This window comes from Aythya marila, assembly GCF_965140915.1.
Source record: "Aythya marila genome assembly, chromosome: 1".
NCBI classification, from domain to species: domain Eukaryota; kingdom Metazoa; phylum Chordata; class Aves; order Anseriformes; family Anatidae; genus Aythya; species Aythya marila.
This window is the reverse complement of record NC_139042.1, coordinates 30406680-30433308: the sequence shown is the minus strand read 5'-3', so window position 1 is coordinate 30433308 and position 26629 is coordinate 30406680. Positions and strand designations below refer to the sequence as shown.

Sequence of the window (26629 nt, the reverse complement as noted above, 5' to 3'; positions counted from 1 at the left end):
TGCCTTTTACCAGTCAAGTTCTTGCAGCCTAGCTTATAAAACACAGCCTGCGTATGTATTTAAGCAGCCTGCATGACAGAAGAATCATTGATGGTACCCAGTAAAACACGTTCTAGTCATACTTGCAGAGGCAACTGCACCACTTTGTTGGAGAGAAGCTGTGGGAAGTATTTCGGTGAGCACTCAGTGGCATGTTGCAATGCACCATTAAAACATTCTTCATGAACTGAACACCACTTGAAGAAATACTGAATTTTCAAGCCTGTGCTAAGCAGGAGTTTGCTTTTCAATCAATGAATCTTGATATTATGACTCAACATTTTGCTTCATCAGTTCTTCTCGTGTATTTTAAGCATGTAGACAGAATAAAGGGTGTGTTAGGAAAAACAAAAGCACTAACAAAGTGTTGATAGTCTGTCACTACCACAAGCAAGTAAGAATGTCTTCATACTTACTGCAATTTGTAACAAAAAAATGCAGTGAAACACATTCTGTATTCAACAAAATAGCAAGGGGGACTATTCACATCTCCCGCTGGGGAAGAGAGAACAGAGATGGAGAGAAGAGAGGTGGGGAGGGCAATAGTCCACAACTGCAACAAAACCACTTAAACACACTTTAGCGGCATGTACATTGGCAGGTAATTGTCAAAGAGCAAGTAATTTAAGCATGACAACCCCAGCCTGCAAGGAAAATAATCATTAAAATGGATCTCTCAGATTTTTGAGCTCTACAAAACCTAAAGGTGCTTCACTTCAAAGTCACATTGATTATACACTAAAAGAGTACAGAAACATATGACGACTCTTACCCCCGCTTATGGGGTTGCGGTTAAAGAAACTGTAATCTGTAAGTATTCTAAAAGGAAAGTCAAGAGAGAAAAAATAAATGTCTTAAAATCCTTTTCACTGCAGAAAAGAGTTGTCTTCTTTTCCCATACACTCCCCAGCATGCATTAACACAACACTGAAGACCTACCAGAACAAATGGCTTTCTGAGCAGCGCCCTAAAGACTAATGTAAACCAAAATTAAGCCTATTTAGCAGCCAGCAATCAGGAACATTAATATCATCTGACTCCCCTGCTTTCAACCTACCATAACTAAATTTTTACTACTTTCTGTTAATTTGGAGCATAAATGTATGGTGTAAATAATCTGAGGTAACAAGCATGACACTACAGACAATAATATCAGTTTTGAGTAATCCCCATTAAAAAGGAAGAACCTAAGTCACTGGGAGAAAGACAAACTCAAGCAAGCTTGTTGATCCACTTGGGAACTGCAGCAAACTTCAAATACAAAAAGCATTTTCTCCTTTAAGAAAAGCGGGCTCATGGCTGTTTGAGCTTTAAACCCTTGCACATATTTGATTAGAATTACTCGTTTTATTTAGCACATGGCTAAACATGACTAGAAGGTGATTTAGTTCACACAGGCAGTTTCAAACCCCATGAACTTGCAAATTACTAGTTACCACCCTCAAATGGTCTGAAGGGATAAACCATTCCGGATTCCGCAGGATTACTGCCCGTGTCGTCCTACCACAATTTTGACAGGGTCATTAAAAAAAAGGACGGAGTGTTTCTGCTGCATCTTCCCTACGAGACAGCTTTTAAATCCAGCTTGACACCTCCCCTGTTGGAGCAGCGAGGCAGAGCATCCTGAGCTCGCAGAGCAGCGGCACCGTGTCTTCTTCGGGCAGCCACTAAAAGGGAAATTGCAGTGGGAGAGGAAGAGGAAAAGCAAGAACTTGAATTATCAGGGGTGAAGGGAAGGGAAGAGCAGCATGGCAATAGGAAAGGGATAACTGCAGTGCCAGAGTAAAAGGGATTTCCGATGGGAAGTCCTAGAAGGGCTACCTATGCATGTTTTAACTCTAATACTCGTGGGATATATTGCTTGTTTCTCAAATAACAAACAAAATCACCTGGGGAGGGGGGAAAACAGATAGATGGAAGTCAAATCTTTTAGCTTTGCTTCCTACATCCCACACTCCCCCTGTAGCAGAGCCACTGGCTCAACCTCCCTGACTTGAACGCTGCAAGAGCCGACCTAACTTTCTGCATTTATTAAGCCCTTTGCAGGACCAGCGGCCACGTTATGGCAGTAACACTTAGGCTTGAACATTAACCTGAATATTGCATCAGCTATGCTATTTTGAAGCACAATTCAGCTTTTCTTTCATGACCTGATGCAAGCCTCGATGTTTTGGTTTCCAAAAAAAACCTTCAAGTGTAGTTTGTTCAACATCACCCTACTTGCCAAATATTTCAGAGCCATTCTAATTTCACGCAGCAACATCAACTAGCAGAAAGGTTTATTAAAAGCAGTGACTGCTGTGCTTGACAGGAAAGCAGCTAATATTAAATTTATCCTTCTAAATACACTAAGAAGTTCTGTCAGCTTTGTTTAACTTCCATTTTACTACATTAGGCTGCATGAATGATGGTATCAATGAAAAGAAGAATTCATCGTGAAAAGAATTTGGGAGTCTCAGGACTGAAGTTTAAGAGATTCCTCATCCATAACACTGATATCTCAAAAAGAAATTATGGAAAACCAAGCTTATCATTTGTGAAACTCCTGCTGTCACAGTGCTATCGGGAGACCCCAAAACACAGGGCCCGGTTCAGTTACCTGCTCTCTCCTGTTTTAATATTTAGCATTCAGGCATTTTCTAAAAGCTTCCCAGGAGCTCATGAAGAGGTAGTCAGGCTCTAGACAGGGTGTATGAAGAGGCATGCAGTTGCCAACTCCTCCACCTTTGTTTTGCCTTGAGTTACCTGCCAAAGGCATTTAGCAATTTAACAAACAGGCAAAGAAATAGTTTGAACAAGGACTCAACAGCATATGCCATTTTCTTGGCTCCAATACACCCACTCTGGTCTGCTCACTGGCCAAAGCGAAACCACAAAAAACTAACAAGTTCTGAATTACTGGTGTAACTGAAGTCTGAGCATGTCATTTGCACCCAGTTATGCCACATTCTCTGCAAGTGGAGGAGATACAAAAGGAGGAAAGCGATGAACAGAGGCTTCTGATGCTAGAATATCTGAAATCAGTAGGTCTGAAATACCCTATGTTAGGTCTAGTGGTCACCCTAGGGCTTACCTAGATGAATTCAGCAAGTCCAAAGGATCTGCCTCTCTGCTCCTGACTCTCACGTACCTAGGAGGAATCTCAGTGTCTGCACGGGCTGACAGCTGTCCAGAGACTTGCAGGCTGCTGCCTGAAGCAGCAGGGTAACAGCATACCGCAAAGGAAAAAAACAGAATTGGCACACAGACAGAGCCAGGCCAACAGGTTCCCCTTCAACACTGTCATACTTTACGGAGCTCGACTTCAGGCTTCTGTTCTCTCCTCTGTAAGCATCAGGGAAAAGGAATTTGGAATGCAAAAAAAAAATAAAACCAAGGCTCTTCTTCCCTACCCCGCCCCCAGCTGCCTCCCCCAAAAAGTCAGCATAAAAACCCGTTAGAAATCCCAAGGCGTTGAGCTCAGGACAGCTTTGCTGACTGCGCTGTGGATTCCAGGACTGAAGGAGCCAGAAGGGGGGCATGGCATGGCTCAAAGGATACAAAGGGTCAAACAGGCAAGCATCAGAGAGATAGCAGAATAAACTCTAGGTTTCCTCATAGTCCTTCAAGAGAGCTTGGTTTACAGAAAGCTAGATGCTTTCTCTCTCTCTCAGACTAAGAATACTCAACTCAATTACCAATAATAACCAACGCCAGCACCATGCACTTCTCAGAGAAAATACTACATTTTCCACACCTACTGAATTTATCACAGGATCACCACATCGCTGAGATTGGAAGGGATGGCACAGCAGGGTCAGCTAGGAGGAAGAAATAATAAGCTGCAAAGGGAAAAATAAGCTGCAAGACATTGCAGGGTACTACTCCTGAGATGGAAATAAGCAGGGCTGGGAGCTAGCCACCTCTCCCCAACATCCCCTCCTCCTGCCCACTGAAGATGTGCATTTATCTTGTCTTTACAGGAACAACCCCACTCACAGCAGAGCACCACCTGCCACAAGGCCATTTGTATAAGGGAACTCTCTTTACCGTATCACTCGGACACCTCATTATCAAATGGGTAAACTTTCTTGTTTATAGATGTGTCACAACTTGGTATTTCCCAATTGAGGGGAAGCCTTTCTCTATTTGTTGAGAACCCCTTCCAGGCAATATGCTGTACCTTAACTGATGGGAAAAGGCTGTTGTTGATTCTTAATTAAAAATCCACGTACGGCAAAACCAGGGCAGCACACAAAAAGCCTGCACCTCACAGCTTTAATTTCAAGGGTGTAAAATGCATAGTGAAAACTAACTCCTTCTCCAGCTAATACAAACCTGAAGCTTATCAGTAACTTTAATTGATAACTACTTGTTTTGAAGCTAGAGAGCCAAGAGACAGCTCCAGACAGTGTCTGAACCTTTTTATCTATCAGTGTGACTTAACCCAGGAAACACCAGAAGACATGAGAAGCGTGAGCTGAAGCTTCAAAGAGCCAGCTCCATAAAGAGCAAAGATAGTGAGAAATATTCATGGACACTATTTTTTATTGGTTTCAGGTGAATTTCATCAGGATGGCTCAGGATACCTTATTTTTAATGAGTACATACCATGACTACTAAATAAACTAAAAGAGAACAGGAAGCAAGTAAGGTAACCCCTCTTGAAGCCCGACTATTAATAATAATGCATCATGCTCAAGTGTTGTGTTTTTAATTACTATCAACTCAAACCCATAAGCAGAATTAAACGAGTTACACAAATATTACTAAATCGCTCCTCCCTAGATGTTAAGTAAACATTTAGAGTCACTCGGGACCCTTTAAAGACAGTGATTTATTTAAACCGGGCCAACGACTGAAATTAGCATGAGCATTTTATGTTATGTTTTCGTATCATGTATCATCACGCTTTAAGCATACATCAAAGACTTGGAGACAATGTTGTGAAGTCTGTTTTAGCTTCTATAAACTAATAGCCACATCAATGACAGAGAAAACATGATACTGTAAACACAGAACTGTAATATGACTCGTGAATAATCCCACTGACTTCAATGAAAGCTCTTTACATGTACGATTTAAGCTAGAGCTACATTACTAAAATCTTCATTTTTAACACAAGCTTTTTATATCCGTAACTGTTAACTAAATGTAGAGTGAATAGTAATGAGAAACTACTCATAAAAGGAGTCAAAATTGTGAAAAAAATGAGGAGCCTCGAGGGAAAGACATCCAAATTCCTGTTTCTGTGGTTCACTGGTGCAAAAGGTAAGCAAGGGGTTTAAAGAACAAATATAATCAACTCAGTGTTAAATTATAGCAATTCACATTCTCTCCCTTTCCGTTAACTTTCCCTTAGTCAAAAGCAAAACCATAAATAAGCAGTTGCAGTACCAAATCTCAATGAATTAGCTACGAGCGAATTCCAGTAGAAAATTCTTCCCTGGCTACATCACTCTTCCTTTTCCTCCGTAGAAAAATGGGTTCCACATAACTGGAAATAATAAGCGTTTGTCAGAGTCCTTGAAATTCCTCCTGCCTAGACACAGCACAGAAATAACCGTCCTATCATAAACCCCAAATATGCCAACAATCCTCTTCCCGAATTTATGCAGGATTGCAAGAACGATCAAGGATCGATTAAAAAGTTCAGCCACAGATTTGTTTGTTGATCTCCTTTTCCAACCCAGGCTTTCGTGCGTTAAACCTCAGGTGCTGGGATTTTAATTAAGTAGGGTTTTTTACATAGCTAATTATTTGAATCAATTATATTATACTTGAAAGGCCAAAAACTGTTAGCGCAAACAAAGAATTTAACAGCTTGTTTTGATGCTGGACCATGATGTAAGGCTCTTTTGTGCAGCAGCTGAAAAGCTTAAATAATATGGGAGATCAGATGGGCCAAACCAAAACAGAAAACGCTGTACACAATAACCTGAATCAGGTTCAACAGTCCTCAGAACAGCTCATGTTTTCCACATAAGTTTCAAACAATCCCAAAAAAATTTGCATTTCAGCCTCACTCCCCTGAGATGTACATGTAGTAATTCAATCACTGAAATTCTGCTTCTACACTTCTCCATCCGATTACTCCTAAAGCTTCTGAACCTCACCAGTCTATTCTTTAAATTAAGTCACGTACTTGCAGGAGTAGCAAGTTTTCCAGCACAGCCACGTGATATAAAATTGCTTCTATTTCCCTTTACATTCTTGGAGGGCACCAACATCAGAAATCACTGTTTTCAAAGGTCTTTACACAGTAAGAATTATGCTCTGAGCTGATCTGGCTTCCTTATTTTTTCCTCTTAGCTCTGTCTCCATCCTCATTCTACTGACATACCCATCTTTTTTCTTTAAAAGAGCTTCTGCATCATTCTGATATATAGTTTTTAAAAAATACCTAAGCCGTACCATTTAACCGAACCAAAACATTTAAAGACCCAGATTCTAGAAACTGCAATCCTTCATCATTTTCTTCCCTTAGTCTCAAGCCTACAACAGCACAATCGTTTCCCAAATGTAAACAGTTGTGACAATTCTTCTCAAAGGCAGAACAGAGCCAACACTTTTCAACAACTTAAGTGTATCCGGAGCAACTTGCCTTAAGTCCTCACCCAGCAGGAATAGTACCCCATCCGTCTCCAGTACTGCCTGCTTCCAGCAGTGCTATCTGATGAAATTGTAACCAACTGTGCAAAAGGACTTGCTGCAAAAGCCACCTATTAAAGTTATTGGCGCTGGGTAATTAGCCTAATGAGGTGTATAAACTTATCCAGCCCAGCAGACAGGGTCCTACAGAATCACTTGGCTACAGGTGGCAGCAACTGATCCTGTGCTTTAAGAAGTACTTGAAATAGTTTGGCCCATTATTACTCTTGGACATCTTCAGACTTCTCCTAGGATGTTTTACAGAGATAAGCAAACTTGTACTAGACAAAAAGGGGTCACGTACAGTTTCTTGAGAGTAAAGCCACATACAAGTTCATAAATTTCTTGCATCCTTCTCCCCAGTCCTTCGCACCTGGTTTATCTTGCAGGAAAGTCTCGCGTTCACATCTGTCACTCTTCCTGGAGATGCAAGCAAGTCATAAGCACTAGCCTAAGAATTACTGTTACTTATTTCTATTTAAATTCATAGAACAGAATTATAGAATCATTTAGGCTGGAAAAGACCTCCATGATCATCACATCCAACCGTTAACCTAGCACTGCCACGTCTACCACTAAGCCATGTCCCTAAGCACCACATCTCTGCATCTTTTCAGTGCCTCCAGGGATGGTGACTCAGCCACTTCCCTGTACCAACCCCTCACATCCCCTTCAATGAAATTTTTCCTAATATCCAACCTAAACCTCCCCTGGAGCAAACTGAGGCCATTTCCTCTTGTCCTGTTTGTTGCTTGGGAGAAGACACCAAGCCCTACCTTGCTGCATCCTCCTTTGAGGCAGCTGCAAAGAGCAATGAGGTCTCCCCCAGCCTCCTTTTCTCCAGGAGAAAGAAGCCCAGCTCCTTCAGCTGCTCCTCACAGGACTTGTTCTCGAGACCCTTCACCACCTTCACTTCCATTGTCCTGAGAAGATATTCGAAACTCTAAAATTACCTGCCTCACTTTACCATTCCCATAACAGTATTTTACATCACCTACAGAACATGATGTAAATTTTGAGACTATTTTCTTCCTCCAGCAGGAGAAAGAAATAAATTTCCTCAACAGTGAGCTGCAAATAGAACACTTGGTTAACAGCTTTAGTTAGCATTCATAAATTCTTGAATATGTTATTGAAAAGTTAGGATATAACACTTTTAAGGTAAGAATGCTTTTTAATTTTAAGCCATACATATTATTTCCCTTCACCACTACCCAATGGTACAGCTAGCAGGGAACATTTCAAATGTTTTGGTTTTGATACTTAGAAAACGTTACAACAATTTACTGGCTTTAGTAACTGGAATTAATTTAAAAATTTCTTTTTTTTAAAAAAAAAAGTTTTCAAGTTTTTATATTTAAAACAAGATCATTCCAGTATTTCTGAATTTATTACTCATTTTACTGCTAACTTGCAAAGTAACTGCACTGTTTTTGTATAACCCACACCCCACTGCATTAAAATTGAATCAAGCACCTTCTCCAAACACCAAATACATCTCCTGAGAAGTCTGCAAACTCCTCCAGTTTATGAAGAAGGATTCCTGGGAGAGGTATAATCCAATACACTACTAATATGCAGCAGAGAGCCACAATACAAGGAGAAAATGGCAGACTTAAGGGCTCATCTTAACCCAGGTTCTGACTCGAGACCTCACCATAATAGTACTCCCTTAGGGAGCACATTCAGGCCTCGTTCAGGCACAAATGCATTAAGCAGAACATTATTTGCCCAGAACGACTGCTGAATGGATTAAAATAAATACAACACAATGGAAAGAAAGCTATTTTCAATGTAGCTAGGTGTTCTAAATAAAGTCATAAAAAGCTTAAGTAGATTACTTGTCTCCTCTAGGGTTTAGTGACCTCTGACATCTTGCTGATCTGCAGAGCATCTGATAACACCAGCAGCTCTAGAAATTTGCAACTCCTGAAAAACGTGTTTCAGAAGTTATTACTGAAGTCCAATTCCTCCTCGGTGATACTGGCTAGAATAAAGCATAACAAGGACATCTGTATCTTTCTGCATGGAAGAGCAGAGCTGCATTTGAGAGAAGCAGCACCGTGATGAGGAAGAGCTTCGATGAAGCTGTATCAGATCTCACAGATTCTCAAAATGACTAGTAGTGCTCCAGTTCCAACAATAACCATGCAGTTGTGAATCAAGTGGAGCTGTCCTGTCCTTTTTTTTGTTTGTTTGTTTTTTACTGCAAAGACAGTTCTCAGCAGCTTTGGTACCAGCACTCACCTGCCAGAACTGGGAGGGGAAGCATTTCACATCTTTTATTCAGAGACCTTCTCAGGCAGCAGTAAAATTAAGAACCTGGTAATTTTTAATGCTTGCTACTCATTTATTCATTAGCAACAGCTAATGGAGTTGTTCACAGAAGCTTTAAGAGTGGATATCATAAGAAAAGGCTTCTCTCCTCCCGTGGGGGAACGTATAACTACCAAGGATGTCTTGGGTAGGAGCAAGAAAGGAGGCTGCTGAAGGATTTCCCTCCTCCTGCTGCGTGGCAAGGGACAAATGGCATTGCTCGGCTCTATCACATAACCACCACACACATTCATGTAAAGATGAATTTGCCTGGAAAGGCCTACAGTGTATGCTGATAAGGCAACCAAGCATTTGCAAAACATGCACGTAGGGAAAACAGAAACATGCAACTGCTGAAGCTTGTTTCTTTTGACCCTACAGGTGCAGCTACCCCTTCACTTCAGCGCAGTTAGGCACCCCACATGCCCTCCTGTAACAGAGTTATTTTTGTGTGGCCTGTAAGAACTGTTTCTACAAAGAGACTCTTCACAGGGTTTTAAACTTCGTAGTAGCTTTGTGAAGTAGGCAAACAATTTCAAAATGTTAGCAAAACTCAACATCAGAAGCTGCTTTATGAAACCAAGTTTAACACGTAAAGCATTTTTCTTCTTCTTTTACATTGCTCTTGGACGTTTGCCAATGGGGCTCTAATGTCAGTGCTGTAGCATCCAAAGGGCTATTTTAAGCCATTGCTGTGCTGACCATTACATTTTTCAAGCACGAGAACAGCTTCCTGAAAAATAACGATTGTGAATGAATGTTTTTGTTGTTAATGGCACTGTAAATATCTTGCTTTGTGCTTACGTGACATCTTAATTTGAGCTACGTTTTGAAAGAACATGGTAGGAATTACAGCTTTCCCTACCTCTCAACTTCTGTTATTCCATGAAGCGACACATCTTGGCTTTCCAGCTTTTAGCAGCCCATGTGATCGATTGTGATCACTCACACTTCCATAAACAGTTTGGGGTATGGCCTATTTCTGTACCTCTTTTTCCATTTGACTCCATCAGTTCCCTCTCCTGCCATCATACTTCAAAACCATTCTCAAAAAAAGTTTAAAAACAAGCGTGAAGAAGTATCCTGTCTTCAACAAATGCCAGTGCCGGGTACTTCAGAAGCTGCTGCAGAAGGAAGCTATGAGTAACCTGTCTCAGAAAATAATACATTTACTGGTACCAGATCTTGATTGAAACTAGTGTTCACTTATAACCTAAAATACAAAATAAGTATGTGTGTTATAGCTTTAGGCTCCTTCTGAGTCATTGCCTCAACCAGCAGCCAGATGGAGGTTTACCATTCAGCTTTAGAGATTTGTGTTTCTTGTTTTAGGTATTACTTTGCCATTTCTTTTTGAACTCGTCCTAATCCCAGTAGATCATACTTAGTCATTAAAAAAAATGCAACACTAACTGAATTCTACAATGTCCTACTAAAGGCTACAGCAACACCACAGGTCTTAACTTTAACTCAGTTTTTGTTTTCAAAGGTTCAGAGCAAGCAAGCCTACTCTAAGAGGAGAGGACAAAAGACTTCTGGTTAAATAAGAGTGACTCTAGTCACCAAGAGTGACTAGTTTCAGTTTTCAGAAAAGCCAAGATGCAAGAGGCTGCCTTAATTTCCACGTTTCACGTCTGTGCAATCTTAATTCAACCCACTAACATACTTATAGACAAAACCTGCCTAGCTTTTGAGGAACTGCATTTCAATCCATTACTTCCCCATCTGAGATTTAAAACAACCTTTGTTACTATCCAAGGACAGTCTCACAGGAATTGGTCACATTCCCTGACAGACACTGTAATTAAATAGTATTTAGCCAGGGCTAGATTTGCTTTCATGAAGAAAAAAGGCTACTTACTTTTACCAGCAATTATGTTTGGGGCATTTCTTTTGTGGTCACTTTAGGCAGACCAGACTACCTATGGTAATTACTTTTTCTAACTCTTATTTCTGAAACGAAACCTTCCCAGAATTTATTTTTTTTAATCGCCCCTCTTCATTAGAGGCAGATGACATACGCCAGTGGCTGTAAACAAACAACTGATAAGCAGAAGTTGAAATATCCAGCGTTTGCCAGTCACACTGAAAGTATCCTGCACAGGGACAAATAATTTCATTATATCTTAGGATAAAGCATATTAAGAAGTTAAAATTATATTTGGCATATAAAGCACTACAGAGAAAATACTATTAAGCTATAAAATAACTTCAGTGCAAGTATATCCTGATGTACAGACTCCTAATTTTCTAACTGAAAATGCAGATATTTTGGAAAAAAATTAATCAGAAGTTATTTTTACTATTTCTTTGCCCATCTTGACATTTCCATGAAGATAAAAGTTCATGAAATATGACTTTCCATTACACTTACATTCTAAGACGGGTGTTCAGGAAAGCAAAAGTTCTTAGCAGAACTGGCACAACTGAAGAAGTTCCAGCAAGAAAAGATCTACATACACATCCTACGATTCACTACAGAAGATTAAAACTTGTATTTGAACATTTCTGAACACAGACCTTGGTGTCAAGCTGTCCGTGCCAAATTGTGCAAAGCTACACGGCCGTATTATCAGACAAACGCAACCTGCGTGACTGTTCCTTTTTAGGAAGGCAATTTTAAAAGAGTACCTATAATTTCAGTGAATTATAGGTATTTTTAAAAACCAAAGTGAAGTAAGAAAGAAAAGATGTCTGGGATTTTGAATAACTGTGTCTTATATTGATCTTCAGTCTATATTTGAATATAACATACACAGGCCATTTAACAGAGATATCCCAATATCCAGTGTATTTATTGCTGTACATTTTAAGAATGAAGGTATATAAATGTAGATAATACACTATAGAGAGATATATATAGTTGTACTACTACTACTATATATTATACACACACACTACAATAGATACTCATATTTTTATGTTCCTGAAATATCAAGGGTAGTTTAGACTACCTTGTTTAGAGGCTGGAATAAGAAGGATCTCCTAAAAATAATTTTAAAAACATAATAAATAGCTTCATTTTACATTTCTTCAATTAAAAGTTACCAAGATGGAAGGTTGCATGGCTTTCTTAAACATTGTTTAGTTTAGTAAGCCTCAACGCAGTCTATGTGAAAATACGTATGAACACTTACAGCAGAATTTCAATGTCCCTTTAAAAATTCTTTGGAGAGCTGTTTGTGACACCTTCGGAGAAAACACTTTCATCCAATAGCTTCACAGGCACTAAAATTCCATGTTTAAAGTATTTTAAGCGTTTTGACAGCAAATATGCACATTAAAGATCTCGGCGAGCAGATTCTCACAGCCAGACAAACGCAAAGAAGATAACTGCTGCTAGCCACAACTGTCTGCTGGAACAATGTTAATATTTATTTTCCCCACTTCCACAGATCTCAGTATTCTTCAGAAGCCGAAAATATCCTCATGCAAGTCATCAGCTGCCATTTACATGTTAATTTCCAGTGAAATAAAAAGACTGCTCAATTACGTCGCTGTGCCCCAGCACAAGCAAGCGGCACTAAGAATACACACATCCCCAGAGAAATCTCCGAGAAACCCCAGAGAAGAGGCCAACCCATGCTTTCATGACAAAATGGTGACTCAGGTTTTGGTGCAGCAGCCTTGTAGAGCCTCCTTCGTTCCCACCAGGATGCACATCCACAGGAATATACAGATTACTGTCTTGCCTCGCTGCTGTTTTTCCATAAACCACTGAAAAGTTGTTAAATTTTGCATCTTTTGAAGGAGTGCTATCTTAAAATCATTTCAGAAATAACACAGGAATCAGACAGCAAGTCTTTTAGGATCATCATATCCCTGCTCTTGGTTATAAGGCAGGGAAAGCAGAACCCCAAATCCTGCCTAGGCCCTTTGGCTACCATCCCTCCCTCCTCTAAGAGGCTGCATTGCCAGCAACTGCGAACGCTTGGCTCGAACACACACAGGCCTGACACCATTTCACGCCGACTGAAATCCCTTTCCCCTCTAAGAAGAGACAGAAGAAAACCAAAAAACCACCATCATAAACATTTCACACTTCTTTTACTCCCTCCTCTCTCTCCAATGAAATCCATGCTCGGGAACTCCTCCTTTACAAGCCGGCACGGAGCTGGAAAAAGCCCTAAAAACTTGGAAAGAAAGAACAGAGCATGGAAGCACATGCACATCCTGCCCCATTCCCTGGGCACTTATGAGTAACTTGCCATTTCACCTAATTTAGGATATTAGGCCTACTAAAGAAACCCTTGGCAGCACAACGCGCTGATCCATTCTTAACATAATAACCTCATTCAATAGATTAAAGAGGTGCGTTTATACCTTAAATTCATTTGAGTGGTACGGTAAATTATTTAACAAGTGCTTAAAATATTAACTCATGGTTCATTTTATTTTTATTTTCACTTGGTCTTATTTTTGTATGGATGCAAGAAGCGAAACACCAACAGCAGCAACTGCTCACCAGAAGTTTTTGTGGGTTTCTTCCTTTAAAAGAGGTTTATATATTCTCATACACATAGAAATAGACACACATATGTGTTCAGATAAGCAGCATTCAGAATTTTTAGACCAAAAAAATGAATCAAAAAAAAAAGTTCTAACATTTCAAGTTAAGGTCAGGTCAAGATTTTCACTAAACAGCTTGCAGCATAAGCCATAATGCCGAATATAAACTAATTACTACTGCAGAATCCTTCCTTGCTGGATTTCAGAGATGCTCGGAGTTCGTGAGGATCCAAGTGACATCAAGGGACAGCGACAATTAGTACCTCCTTAAATTAATGGTACTACCAACTGACTTCCTCAGGGAAATAAGAGCCTTTTCACATGATACACCAACATGTTATGAGACTGTTGTGTACACACACATCCAATAAAGCTACCCAGCTGAAAATAATCTCTCAGGAAAATCGACAGAAGCTAATTTTTTGCCTAAACTGATCCCAATTCAGTTGCGATACATGCCAAACAAGTCATGTATAATTTAAACCCTGCCTGGGAAGTTTTTGTTTCATCTTCTTTGAAGAGAGAGATTTCTAAACTGCAGTCACAAGAGCAGTCCAAACAACCATACATGAGTTATTGGGCTTTGTCACACTCTTTATTAGCTGTAAGAGCTCTAAATATTTAGAAACACGAGCTTAGCATGGTTAAGTTTTGAACTGATCTCTTGCATGTAAGTTATGACCGCCAGCAATCATCTCTCTTCCATCCAAACACAACTGTGACAGAGCTGGGTGAAGGGAAGGTCAGGGGAAGCTTAAAAGCGTCAAAGTTCTCCCTCATCTTGACAGGGATTTCATCCCTCTCCAGTGCATGGGGAGTTCAAAGTCACTGGAAGTACATTAAAAGGTATTTCTATAGCATGCATTTGTTTACAGAGATGTAATGGAAAAAGCCATTCCTAAACCAAGCACAAAACTCATCACAGGTACCAAGCACCAAGCTCCACAGCGTGACACCGAACGACCAGGCTGCTGACTAGGTACATCAGCACTGAAATTTAATGTTTGGTACCAATAACGAGCACTGCCAGTGACCCAAGACAATTGATTATAGATTAAAAAAAATCAATGCTTGGAAAAAAAACAATATAAGCTACACAGAGTTTGCACCTTCAGATCTTATAGGAATGAAGCAAGCGTGAGGCTCAGGATACAGAAATGAGCACATGCTAACAGCACCTTACCTACATAACTCACCTTTCAGAGCTACATTACAGTATATATTCTTTCCTAAGGAGCTATTATTTAAGGCATGAAAACACTAAAACTATTGCTGAATGCCCATCTGCATTTTCAGCTGCTTTAAGTCCTGTCCCTAACACTTAGCGCAGCACTTTCACGCTGTTGCTTAAGCAACTGCTGCAGAAGTCCAAAATTGCATTACACGTGAAGAAACCAGAGTCCTGAGAAGTTGCTGCTGGACATCCACGCTAATTTAAACCCCAACAACAGAAAGAAGGCTGGACAACTCGCACACAAGCTCAAACAATCTGCCTGGCCAAGCGGTTTAGCACATTTAACAGCACGCTCGAAAACTCCCTCCAAACAACTTCCAGTCAGTATCAGATTTCCAGTTCCTTACTAGAAATAGCAGCTCCATCTTTTTAACAGATCCATTCCTATCTTTCAGTTAAGCCTAAACCTCCAGGAGATCTTCCTGTGTCTGTTTTTGCAAATTCTAAGTGTAATTTTGCAATATAGATGAGAATACGATGAATATAGAACAGATAGCCAAGACATCCCTCATTTTATTAAGATAAATATGAAGCAGTTTTCTGAGAATTTCCCTGAGAAAAACAAACATCAACGGTACCCACATTTGTTGTGCTTCGTGGATTACAGTCAGCTTCTCAGAAAGTGTTAAATTCCTAATCCCTGGTGATAATGAAAACCTCAAACTGCTCTACTTCCTACTTTATTCTTCTAATGCACTTTCCGAATCCTACACCACTGCAGCCTGTACAATACCTGTAACCCCCAGCAAGGAAGGTTAAAACAGAGAGCAGTTTGTTTAGGTAACAGCTCTACGCTGGACAAAGAAAAATCACTCCGACTCTTCTGGACTATTGCTGGCCCTGAACTGCAAGAAAAAAAATAGAAACAGGGATGAGAACTTCAAGCTTGAATGCCTGCAATATTTAGCCATACATCCTGACTGTCAGAAGTACTCGATACCTGAAGTCTCATCAACAGCATGCACCTCGTAGCAGTACAATAAACACTTAAAGAAAAAACATGTTAAAATCCCATAAAGGCACACACCACGCTAAGTGAGTTACTAACTGCCCAATAAAAGGTTAAATTACCGATAGCATTAAAACAGCTTAGATGAAGTCAAAACCACGATGTTAAAGGCTGTGGAGTAGGAAAAAAAAATCGTGAGTCACATCTGAAATACAAAAATTGAAAGTGTTTGCTCAGAGAAAAGTGGTAAGTAAGCCTAAAGAGTCCCACTACCTAATCAAGTGTTTGTGAGTTAGGATGCAAGTATAAATATTTCCATAAAACTGAAGGGGTTCAGCTCTTAAAGCACAATGCTGTGTTTCAGCTGTGATGAGTCATTCTTAATCTCTGCACAGCACCAAAGTGAGAAACCCTCATTTAGTAGGTACCAACAACTCGTTTAGTTTAGTCCACAAGGTAGCTAACAATGATAAAACAGCCTGAATATCATGGCAAGAATCTCACATTTGCATGTATAGGATCATTAGGGTTGACAGGCAATCTCTGCCTGTCGAACACCAGGAACTGCTCAATCTCTCTCAGTGAAGTCTGGCTTCAATAGAAGATGGAGACTTCTGCACAGGGCTGCACCACAAAGCAAATCCTCCTTCAAACACTGCTAATTCACACCAGGTGTTTGGAAGCTTGCACCAAAATGGGCTGATAAGGGCTTCTACCCCACAACTGACTACAGCATAAGTAGTATCTTTGTTAGCTAATTCCCCAGTGCAGACCAAGAGTTAAATTTCTCTAAGACAGCAAAACCATAAGGACAAGATGCCCTGGTTTGATGCCATATTATAGTAATTACACTGTGTTTCCATCATTCAATTCCTAACTCTGTAAGTGTTTTAGAACAGGCTAAAATAAACCGAGGGGTATCTCCAGTCACTCAAGAGGTCTTTCCATCTTACCTTTCGGTTATGGTTTCTTGTACAATCACGCTGACAATGAACTAGTTCCTTATTTACAGTGATTGTTACCATGAAATAATTTACTTAATAATCTTGCCCATGATTTGTGCTCTGTAAAACATGCTTTTGCTTAATATCATTGCTTTTGGTGGCTCAAGTGCAGTAAATGACAGGTAGAGGCCCATTTTTAAGCAGTTACCAGTATTTGTTCACCTAAATACATATTACACACACAGCACATTTCATTCTCATAAATTAATCAAGAAGAGAAGAGAACGAGGGCATAAAAATCAATGAGAACAAAGACAGAGCATTCTTTTTCAATTCTTATGCTTTACCTACACTGAACTGCAGACCCAGATCACAAACTATTCCAAAAAAGTCATGCCAAGAACATTATTATAGCTCTCTCCATAGCATAGGCGTGCTATCGACATGTCTTTCTACTTGTGTTTAAGCAAGCTACATTTTAATGTCTCCCTCCCACCCTCATTCGTGTGATTTTGCTTACCAGGGAGCATCACAGGCATTGCTCTGCTGTGGCATTACCTAGGCCATGGTGACCGGTGAGGCCAAACCACTTCACTCCCAGTACAGACTGACTGGCAGATCCCAATTTCCAGTTCAGCCTGTCCCTTAAGGAATGCAAATCCTGAGAAAGCAACGAGTGCTTTTCAGCACTGAACACTTCACCTTTTGTTCGTTGGTTTTCACACCCGCAGATATTTAGCCTGCTTATACGCTGCCGATCCCAAAGAGCAGCCAAAACCATAGTGCTAATGAACATTTGCTGGAAATCCCATTAAAACCCGTCTGCTCTTCCTGTCTTTAAAGGACACAACACCAAGCATGCAGAAAACACATCCCCAAAAGGGAGACAGCAGGAAGAGGTCCATCCAAACAGATACCAAAACTTTTTGCCTGCATTGAGTTCACCCTTACTGCAACTCCACGGTGCTGGCAAAGCAGCTGCTGTCATTACCCAGGGAGAAATGTGCTAACTATCCCAAAATGTGGTTTGGGATAACCACAGGCCCAGTGGCACAGAACTCAGCTGACGAGTTACGGTGGACCAAAGCTGCTGCAGACACAGAGGAGAGCAGCACCCTTGTGCCTACAGCTGGCCAGCAGACACAAGAGGAGCAGACCCTCAATTCCTCCTCCTTCGTTTGAGCAGAGAACCAACTGAGTCAATTCCGCCAGTGCTAGGGCATTTTATTCCCTCAGATGAAAAAAGAAGCTGAACTTGCCAGCACCACACAGCAGTAACGGCATTTTCTTCGCCAAAGTACTCTTCGCTCGCACAATCTGTCATTAACAAGGAGGGTAACTTTTTTTTTTCCCAAGTTCCATAAATAGCCAAATTGAAAATATGAACAGACTTTTTAAAAAGTCAATATCCAGGAATTCGAGTGGTGTCATTTTTAAATGACATGACTCCAAAGCAAGTTTGCCTCTGGATAATGGAAGACGGTGACACTGCCACCAGGCTGCACCTAAAAAAAAATAGTGACCATAAATCCATGCTGAGCCACCATAAACGCTTTGTTGTGAAGCATCTTCTAAAGGTTACCTTCCTCCTTTTGCTCAAATATGCAGAAGCAATCTTCACAGCAAATGAAGAAGTCCATGTTAACTCTAAACAGCATGCAAAAAAAGCAGTTATTGCATTAAAAATAACATTTAATCGAAACTTCCATTTGTGCTTCAGTATGTTCATTCATGCTGCCTACCAACAGCTTCAGCAAGAACCCAGCTGCATCTGTAAAAACCTGACCAACCTTCCTACTTGTGTGTATGAAACCTCATCCAGTTTCCAGAGTGTACCCTCCCTTTACAAACCACTACTAGTTACTACTACTAGAGATTCTTAAAATTCAGTTCACAGGTCTTTCAATTCTCATGTTCAGCTTTAAAATCCCAGTTGCTCCAAAGATTTAGCAGGCCAGAACAGATACGGTATAGAGAACATCTCCTCCAAGAATGCCTTTTGCTGTCTGTTCTGCTGTAAAGATGTCTTCTACTAAAAAATTCTCTTAAAAAGAGAATTACAGGAGAGATTGTCAGCTAATAAAGAATACTTCAAATATCTATGCCAATTTTATGCGTTTAGCATCTCTTCCTCCTTCCTCTTTTGCTCCACTGCTAGATGAAACGCACAAGCAGGTGAAAACAACTTGCATCAGATGAAAGAATGAAAGCAACTCCACAGGAAACGTCAAGGACAGGGAGACAGTTATTAGTTCTCTCATCTTTCATTCATAAAATCTGCTTTTGAGTAACGGGTACTCAAATTCAGTTTCTGAAATTAATTTACAATAGCCCTTAGAAATGGCATAAATGCATTCATTTCTAGTTTTTGTTTAAATTACTGCTGAATTGGAAGATTTATATCCATCTGTGCGAATTCTTACTGCAAATGCCTACAACATAATAAAGCATTGTCTATAAAGATGTAAAATTGATATATTTTGCAACACTAAGTATAAATACTCAAAAGAACTTGCTGCAATATAAACATGTTTTCAATACTTAAAGGTTTCAGAAGCATCAAAATAAAAAATCCTCTTCTACAGTTCCAGAGATGAAATACTGAGCTGAAAAGACCAATGTCTAAAATGGAGAGAATTCAGTACCAGAACTGAATACATTGAGGTAACCACTGCAAATTTAAGGGAGTAACTCTGTGAGAATCATATATTAAAATGGACTCATACCATGGTTCAAACTAATCAAAACATAATATAACATCCAAAAACCTGGCTGGCATTTTTGTAGATTGAAATATCAGAAGAGAAGTCTACCAACAGGTAAACATCTTATGGCATACCTGACAGGCTGAAGAAATATTAGTCGGAAGAATTTATTATTATAAATACAGAACCTGACTGCATTATTTGTATCCTCTTTATTAAAGTTTGTAAATTAATTTTCCATACGACATTCTGCCAAGGAAATCATTTTTAATATCTCTTCGAGTCACACCGGTGATTAAAAAACCTGATCCATACCAGGGAAATAAAGGTTGCTGTTTTCAAAGCAGATACGCCCCACGCTGCCTTTATTTAAAAGGCCATGCCCTGATAGCAGGCATCAAAAGAACTGCAAACAGCATCCTAAAAACGAGAGCTGAAGGCTTAAAGATACCGGGATGTCTTTAAGCACAACTATACGCAGGTTTAACGAAAGCTGGGAGTTAATCTAAACGAGGTATTACATAGGTCAGATGTTTCTTCAAAGGCACACTACATGGAATTTTACAGCTTCTTCACTGGCCCAATTATGTCAGCGCCTGCCTGCTTGCCTCCCCTACCTTCTCCCTTGCCAGGTTTAGAACCACTAGGGATGTATTGATATAATTTTAAATGAGATGTATGGGTGCACGAGGGAGAGGGAGCAACCCGGATTTTATATGCACGCACTTACAGGTATTTATTTATTGTGCATCTCTTCCTTTAATGTTTACGTACACTTACAACACACTACCCCTTTACCTGCTGTAAAATAGGGAATAATCTGACAAACAGGCAAAAAAAAAAAAAAAAAAACTCTCAAGAGTACTCTAGTTAAAGACATTCAATAACCAGAGAAGTAAATGAGGAGCCAGAGGGTAACAGCACGTCCTGTGCCACCTGTAGGGAGTGACAAGCTCTGAGCCCCAGACCAGAAGAAATTCCACGGTCAAGACAATTCGGTGCTTGCCCTGAGCCTCCCTGGAGCAGGAGCAGAAGCCATCTCACCAAGTTTCCAGTTTTACAGGCAGAAGCTCCACCAGAAGTTACCCGAGCAAACTGATCACCGCTGCCATGCAGAACACACAATTATTTTTGGTCTCCATTTAACAGAGTCACATCCTGCTCTGTGTAAAGCATCTGAATGATTTTCCAACTGCAGCTGAACAAAAGTATAGGCTACCTGGAGACGACAGATAGAACAAAGACACAACGTGCATGGGAGAAGAAAGGATATGATCTTTAGCTGGCCAAATAACAGAGGAAGGAGGCATTTCTGGCTATTGTTACCCTGAGGGATTTAAACATGCTGGGAAAAGCTACCAATCGTGACAAACAGCTAACATATGCTCTTAAAATCAGGGTACAATCACGTGCTAGACGTGATTTTCCAAAACACCGGGTATCAATGAGCTTAAAATTCTCTAACTTAGCTAGGATCTCCTGAAAGCTTAGGGTGATTTTTTTTTTTTTCCCCAATTGGTTGGTTAAAAAAAAAAAAAAAAAAAAACAGGATCAGTGTCCAAGTTTAGAAAGATTGAAGGAAGGAAAAGCAAATAAAAAGTTTGAGAAAATCGCCTGCTAGTAGCTACAGTGGTGACACTGCGAGCTTGAACACCTCCATCTGTCTTCTACCACCTTCACGTATTTATCGACTAAAAAACACGATCAAAATGAACCAGTGTTGGAACTTGTCTCCCAGCACTCCTCGAAGACAAGCTGCTACTCATTATAGCTCCCTGGCATCTTAGAAAGATGTGATGAAAGCCATGAAGACAGTCAACACCTCATGATCAACATAATCAGGGACTGCTGATAGAGTTAGTATTTTCAATATTAAGCAGCCAACCTCTCCCAGCAACCTTTTTTTTTTTTTTTTTTTTTTAAAATAGAGTTTGGCCACTGATATTTCTCTTATTTCCTGCCTCCCATCCCCACCTTGTAAATATTTGGTGTTGTGTCTCTCACCTCAAGTCTCAGCTTTTCTTTACCAGTGCTCTTTTCTGCCCCCTCCCCATTTTCAAGGTAGGTTATTTATTTTGAAGTTATCTACTTCTCCCACTAGCATCGGTTCTTCTTAGCCAAGAAGTTCCTTGGGAAACCACCACAGTCTTCCGGTCCATTTCTAAATGCGTATCACCAGAGGTCCTCAATAATTAGGAATTTCCAGACATAATGAACATTAAACAATTGCACTGTAAAACCGCTGGGAAGATCACTTTACCCTGAGCACGCAAGGGCCTTCTGCAACTGACCCAGCTTCTTTGCACGCACCAAGAAACGAGAATATTCACAAGCACACACCATTAAGACCAAGCAGCCTTCATTTCTTTGAAAAAAGTGGAGGTGGGAGACCGTGTAGCTTATTACTCTGCACAACATAGGTGCACCAGACTCAAAGGCTCGCTGCCCCTCCACAGGCCTGAGCGGCTCCCACAAAGGATTGCTGCTTTGAAGCAAAACCACCAAGACCAAAAGTGCCCCGAGTTCAATTTGAGGAGCCACAACAGCGTTGCTGAATCTCCCTTTTCCCACCAGACTCATTTGCCTAAAGCATCTCTTGGCTGTCAAAGAGAAGGCTTCTATATATACACACCGCAGCCTCGCAACTGGTTCAACCTGAGTGAAGGCAACACTTGAAAAGAGAAGCTGAGGCAGGATGAAGTCTAGGCTTGTGGAGGAAAAGTCATCCGCCGAAGAATAAATATTAATTATTTCAGCATAATAAATAATCTAAACTACAATCACCACCAGCGTACCCACATTCCGCCGTATTCTTTTGTCTTCCTCTATACAATGGGAACATACACACTGTCACAGACTGTTAAACACAATTTACCCACGCAGTAGTTTCGGAGCATAATCAATACAAGCCACCCCCTCACGAGAAAAACAAGCGTTTTCATCTCGCACCTCCACACGCTGGGACCCGAGAAACGCGATTTTCAGACAAAAACCCCGCGCCACTTCACCTCACAGCACAGCCGGGCACAGAGCTGTGCTCGAACCCCGGGCTGCACCTTTGGAAGAAAGTTCCAGGCCTTACCTCTCGTCCTCACCATCTACGAGGGGCGTCGTCAGCGGCAGCACCTTCAGCGGGAAGAGGGAAGCGGAGGGCGGCGCGCTGCTGCTGGTGCCGTCGGTGGGGGCTCCGACGCCGCTCTCGCCGCCGGCAGCTTGAGGTAAACCAACGAGGGAAGGTTCTGTGGGGCGCCTGCCGTCCTCCATCTGGCTCACGACCGACTGGGCCAGCGATTGTGCGGGGAACTGGGCAGAGCTCAGCGGTATCTGCTGCGGCACACTCTGTGCCACCGGCATCCCTATACTCGTCGGTAGCAAGGGAGGCTGGCTAACGCTCCCGTTCGGCACGGCCGAAGCCTGAGCCATGTTCTGGGGCTGTCCCAAACCTATAGAGGCAGAAGGAATGCCAGGAGGCACGGCCGAAGCAGCTTGACTCGGCGCAGGAACAGTACTAGCGGAAGGTATAGGGCTAACTGCAGGCAGCTGCTGGCCGCTCATTCCTTGCACCACCGACTCCACCGCTTGCGCCTGCGGCTGCACGGGCAGCAAAGTGTTTTGCTGAGCCATCACCATTTGCTGGGGAAGGCCCGAAGCGCCGGCCTGTAACCCCGGCTGCATTATCCCCGCCTGCACAGGCTGCACCACTTGCGAAGACGGAGGAGCAGCCGCCGACGGCATGCCGGGAGGCGGCATTTGGTTGGCAGCAGGCGCCGGCTGCACCACGGCGGCCACGCTTCCTTGCTGCCCGACGCTCAGCATCTGAGCCGCCGGAGCGTGCGCCACCGGCGGGGCCGGGGCGGCAGCGGGGTGAGCTTGGACCGCAGGCTGCATGCCCTGGGCTTGGGCCACGGGAACCGGCGGCCCCGCTCCTACCGCGGAGGAACTGGGCTGCATGGCAGGCGCCGGGGGCTGGAGGATCTGCTGGTGCTGGATGTACTCCGGCATGGCCCCTGGAACAGAGTTTTGGTTCACCGGCTTGACGTGAGCTGCGGCCATCGGCGGAGGAACCGTTTGTTGCTGCTGCTGCTGCTGCTGTCCTCCTGCGTACTGCAGCTGCTGCTGCTGCACAACCGGCAGCGTCTGCACGGGCTGCGCCGGCTGCGGGTACGGCAGCTGCTGCTGGGCCATGCCCTGCATGGCAGGCTGCTGGTGGCCCAGCGCCGGGGTCACACCCAGGATGTTAACCGGGGCCGGCTGAACCCCGGGAACAGCGGCGAGAGTGGGCTGCGCGGGAGGCTGGACCCCTGGCTTCTGCTGCGGGTAGTTTACCTCTTGAGAATGCAGCTGGACTTGTGCAAGCTGGGATTGAGAAACACTCTGTGGTATACTCGCTGCTGGAATTGCCGGAGGAGCAGCGCTGCTAAAATCCATCTGCTGCGGACCCACACCTTGAAACGCTTGCTGCTGTACCACAGTAGGTGCTCCCATTTCTCCACTTCCCACACTTTCTGTATAGTGACTCAGTGTGCTTACATTGCTGCTAACAGAACTCCCACTGGTGCTCTCCCTTTCAGAAGTCACTTCGAGCGGGTTTTGTTTTATCGTCTCTACTGCTTTGTTTACTGCTACTCCTTCTGCAACTGCAGCAGTGTTTTCTTTATCATAGAACTCAGTGCATGTCCATCGACCTTTTTTGAAAGGTTCGGAACTAGAATCTAATTTTACAACTCTAAACCTTGACGTGCCAGATGCAGGCTGCTGCTGGCTTGATCCCACTGCCATCCCTGCAGTTGGATTAGTAACATTGTTAATGACACTAGAGGAAGCACTCGTACCATTGCCAACACCACTCAAGATATTCACATTAACATTGCTGCTAGTTCCAGACAAAGCATTTACATTACCAGTACTTGTGATGTTGCTTAAATTTATAGTACCAAGCACGCTGCTTGCCACGCTAGAGCTACCACCGCCCATATTATTTAAGGTACTAGTTCCAGAAGCAGGACTTACACCTAGATTGCCAGGAGTACTCGTAGTGCGGATATTAGACGCGACAGATGCGGGGGAACCAGTGGATGATGCAGCAGAACCCGGTGCGGTTGCTATAACATTGTCAGAGCTTCCAGTTGTGGATAGTTTTCTAAACGACGGACTGGGTGGCGGTCCTCCAGAAATCGGGGCACTGCCCACCCCAGGATGCGATGGATGATGGTGTCCGTGGTGGTGGTGGTGAAGATGATGGTGGTGGTGAACATGATGGGGGTGAACGCTTCCGTTGATCACGACGCCCTGCTGCGGGTGATGAGGCAGAGAAGGGTGCTGCTGAGGAAGATGAGGCTGGTTTGGAGAAACAGCCCCAGGAGTCTCTGCCTCCTGGAAGTTATTTAAAGTCTCTTCAGAGGAGCTCCTCTCGGGTTCTCCCAAGTCAGTGGCCCTGGATAAAGAAACATCCAAGATTTCTGAAGAGGACAGGTCTTCAGTGTGGGACTCATCCAGGTCATCGTAGCTTTCGGTGTCTTCGGCTATGCTGTTATTAGAGCTCATGCTAGCCGATATTTGAGCAGGGGTCACGCTGGTAATCTGGAAGCCACTTTTCTTCTTCATCTGAGCTCCAGCCTGCGCGAGAGGCTGTGGCTGGAGCTGAGACTGCGAGAGGAGGTTCAGGCTTTGTGGAGGAGGGGGTGTCGGCTGTGGACCCGCCGCCGCCGCCGATGCTGCAGGAGATGGAGGCGGCGGCTGGACCAGCAAGGGCGGCTGATAATCCTCGGCGGAGAGGGCAGCGCTCCCGCCGCCGGTACCTGGTGCAGTGGGAGCCGTAACGCAGCTGCTGCCGCTGCTACTGCTGCTGCCCCTTCTAGGAAACATCGCCGGGTGCGCCATCTTCCTAGCACTAATGTCTGCGGCTGAGTCAGGCTGGTGCATTGTATCGGGTGGATTTTAAGAGCGCGGTCCCCCGGCACGGAGAGAGACAGACAGACAGACAGACACACGCACAGTTAGCTGGGCGGCAGGGCGCAGACCCCGCACGGACCCCCCTATAACCCCCCCTATAACCCCCATTCCCCCACCACCACCCGCAGCGCAGGGGCTGAGCCGCCTCAGCACCGCCGCTCTCCTCCCCCTCTCCTCCTGCACAGGGAGGGGGCGAGCACCAGCCCTGGATGTGACACTCCCCAACCCCCCCACACCCCTTTTACCCCCTCAGGACCCCCTCACACCCCCCCAAATCCCATCCCACCACCACCACCACCACCGACCTCCCCCGGCCCCTCCGGCGAGGGGAGGCGATGCCCGCCTCAGCCCGGCCGAGCCCCTTCCCTTTCCCCTTCCCCTCATGGAAGCCGGCAACCGGCAGAACCGCCCCTCCGGCCCTGCCTGCGGCCAGGGGAGGAAGAGGAGGAGGAGGAGGAGGAGGAGGAGGAGGAGGAAGGCGCGGATACGTACGGGACCGGCGGCAGCGGCAGGCAGAGCCGGGCAGGGCCATCCCCGTCAGTGGCAGCCATGGAGCTGAATCATTTTGGGGAGCCGAGAGACGGCAGCAGCAGCAGGAGGAGGAGGAGGAGGAGGAGGAGGAGGAGGGAAGAAAAGCGGCAGCCCGGCGAGGAGAGCAGGGAGGGAGGGAGGGAGGGAGGGAGGCAGGCAGGCGGGCGGGCGGGCAGCCGCTCTGCCCTCCCTCCGTGTCTGGCTGCCTCCGGGGGAGGCTCCGCTCGGCTCCGCTCCCTCTTCCTTCCCCCTCCGCCTCCTCCCCCTTTATAACACCCGCTCGCCCTCCGCACAGCCCCTCTCCCCTGCCTGCTCTCCCCCGGCCCCTCGCCGAGCCCGGCGGGGAGGAGGAGGAGGAGGAGGAGGAGGAGGAGGAGGAGGAGGAGGAGGAGGAGGAGGAGGAGGGCGCTGCGCGGGGCCGCAGGGGGTTGGGCAGCGCTGGCCCTGAGGGGAGGGCAGCCCGCAGACGGCGTAAGATGGCGGCCGCCGCGCAGGCGCGCCCGGCCCGGCAGACATAAAGCCCGGCGGGACCGGGGACGGCGGAACTCGGCTGGGCTCGGCTCCCCCCGGCGGAAATTGCCGAGCGCCGCCGAGCCCCCCCCCGAGCGCCGAGGAGGGGCGTAGCGGGGCTGGGGGGGGGATGCGAAATGGCGGCCAGGTGCCGCGGTCCCGCAGCGTGACTGTGCCTCACATGACCCGCCTCCCTGCCCCCTCTCCACCATCCGCGGGTTTATTCACGTTATTCATCACCTTCGTCTTCATTCTTCATCCCCTCCCTCGGTCCAGAATGTTCCTGTCGCCCTCCCTCCTCCTCCTCCTC

The 26629-nt window shown here is 44.0% G+C and overlaps 1 protein-coding gene across 3 annotated transcripts in view; it reads right to left on the bottom strand.

The window, feature by feature from the left end:
• Positions 1-26121, bottom strand: part of TSC22D1 (TSC22 domain family member 1) — a 78005-nt gene extending 51884 nt beyond the window's left edge. For 2 of the 3 annotated variants that reach the window (XR_014317437.1, XR_014317438.1), the window contains exon 1: positions 22409-25248. Coding sequence is in view for 1 of the 3 variants with exons in the window: in XM_082759575.1 (XP_082615701.1) it covers positions 22409-25206 (2798 nt within the window). In the remaining 2 variants the exon portion in view is untranslated. Of the gene's footprint in view, positions 1-22408; positions 25249-25770 lie in introns of those variants that run through there. The other variant, XM_082759575.1, reaches the window with a different exon arrangement.
• Positions 26122-26629: the final 508 nt, after the last annotated feature.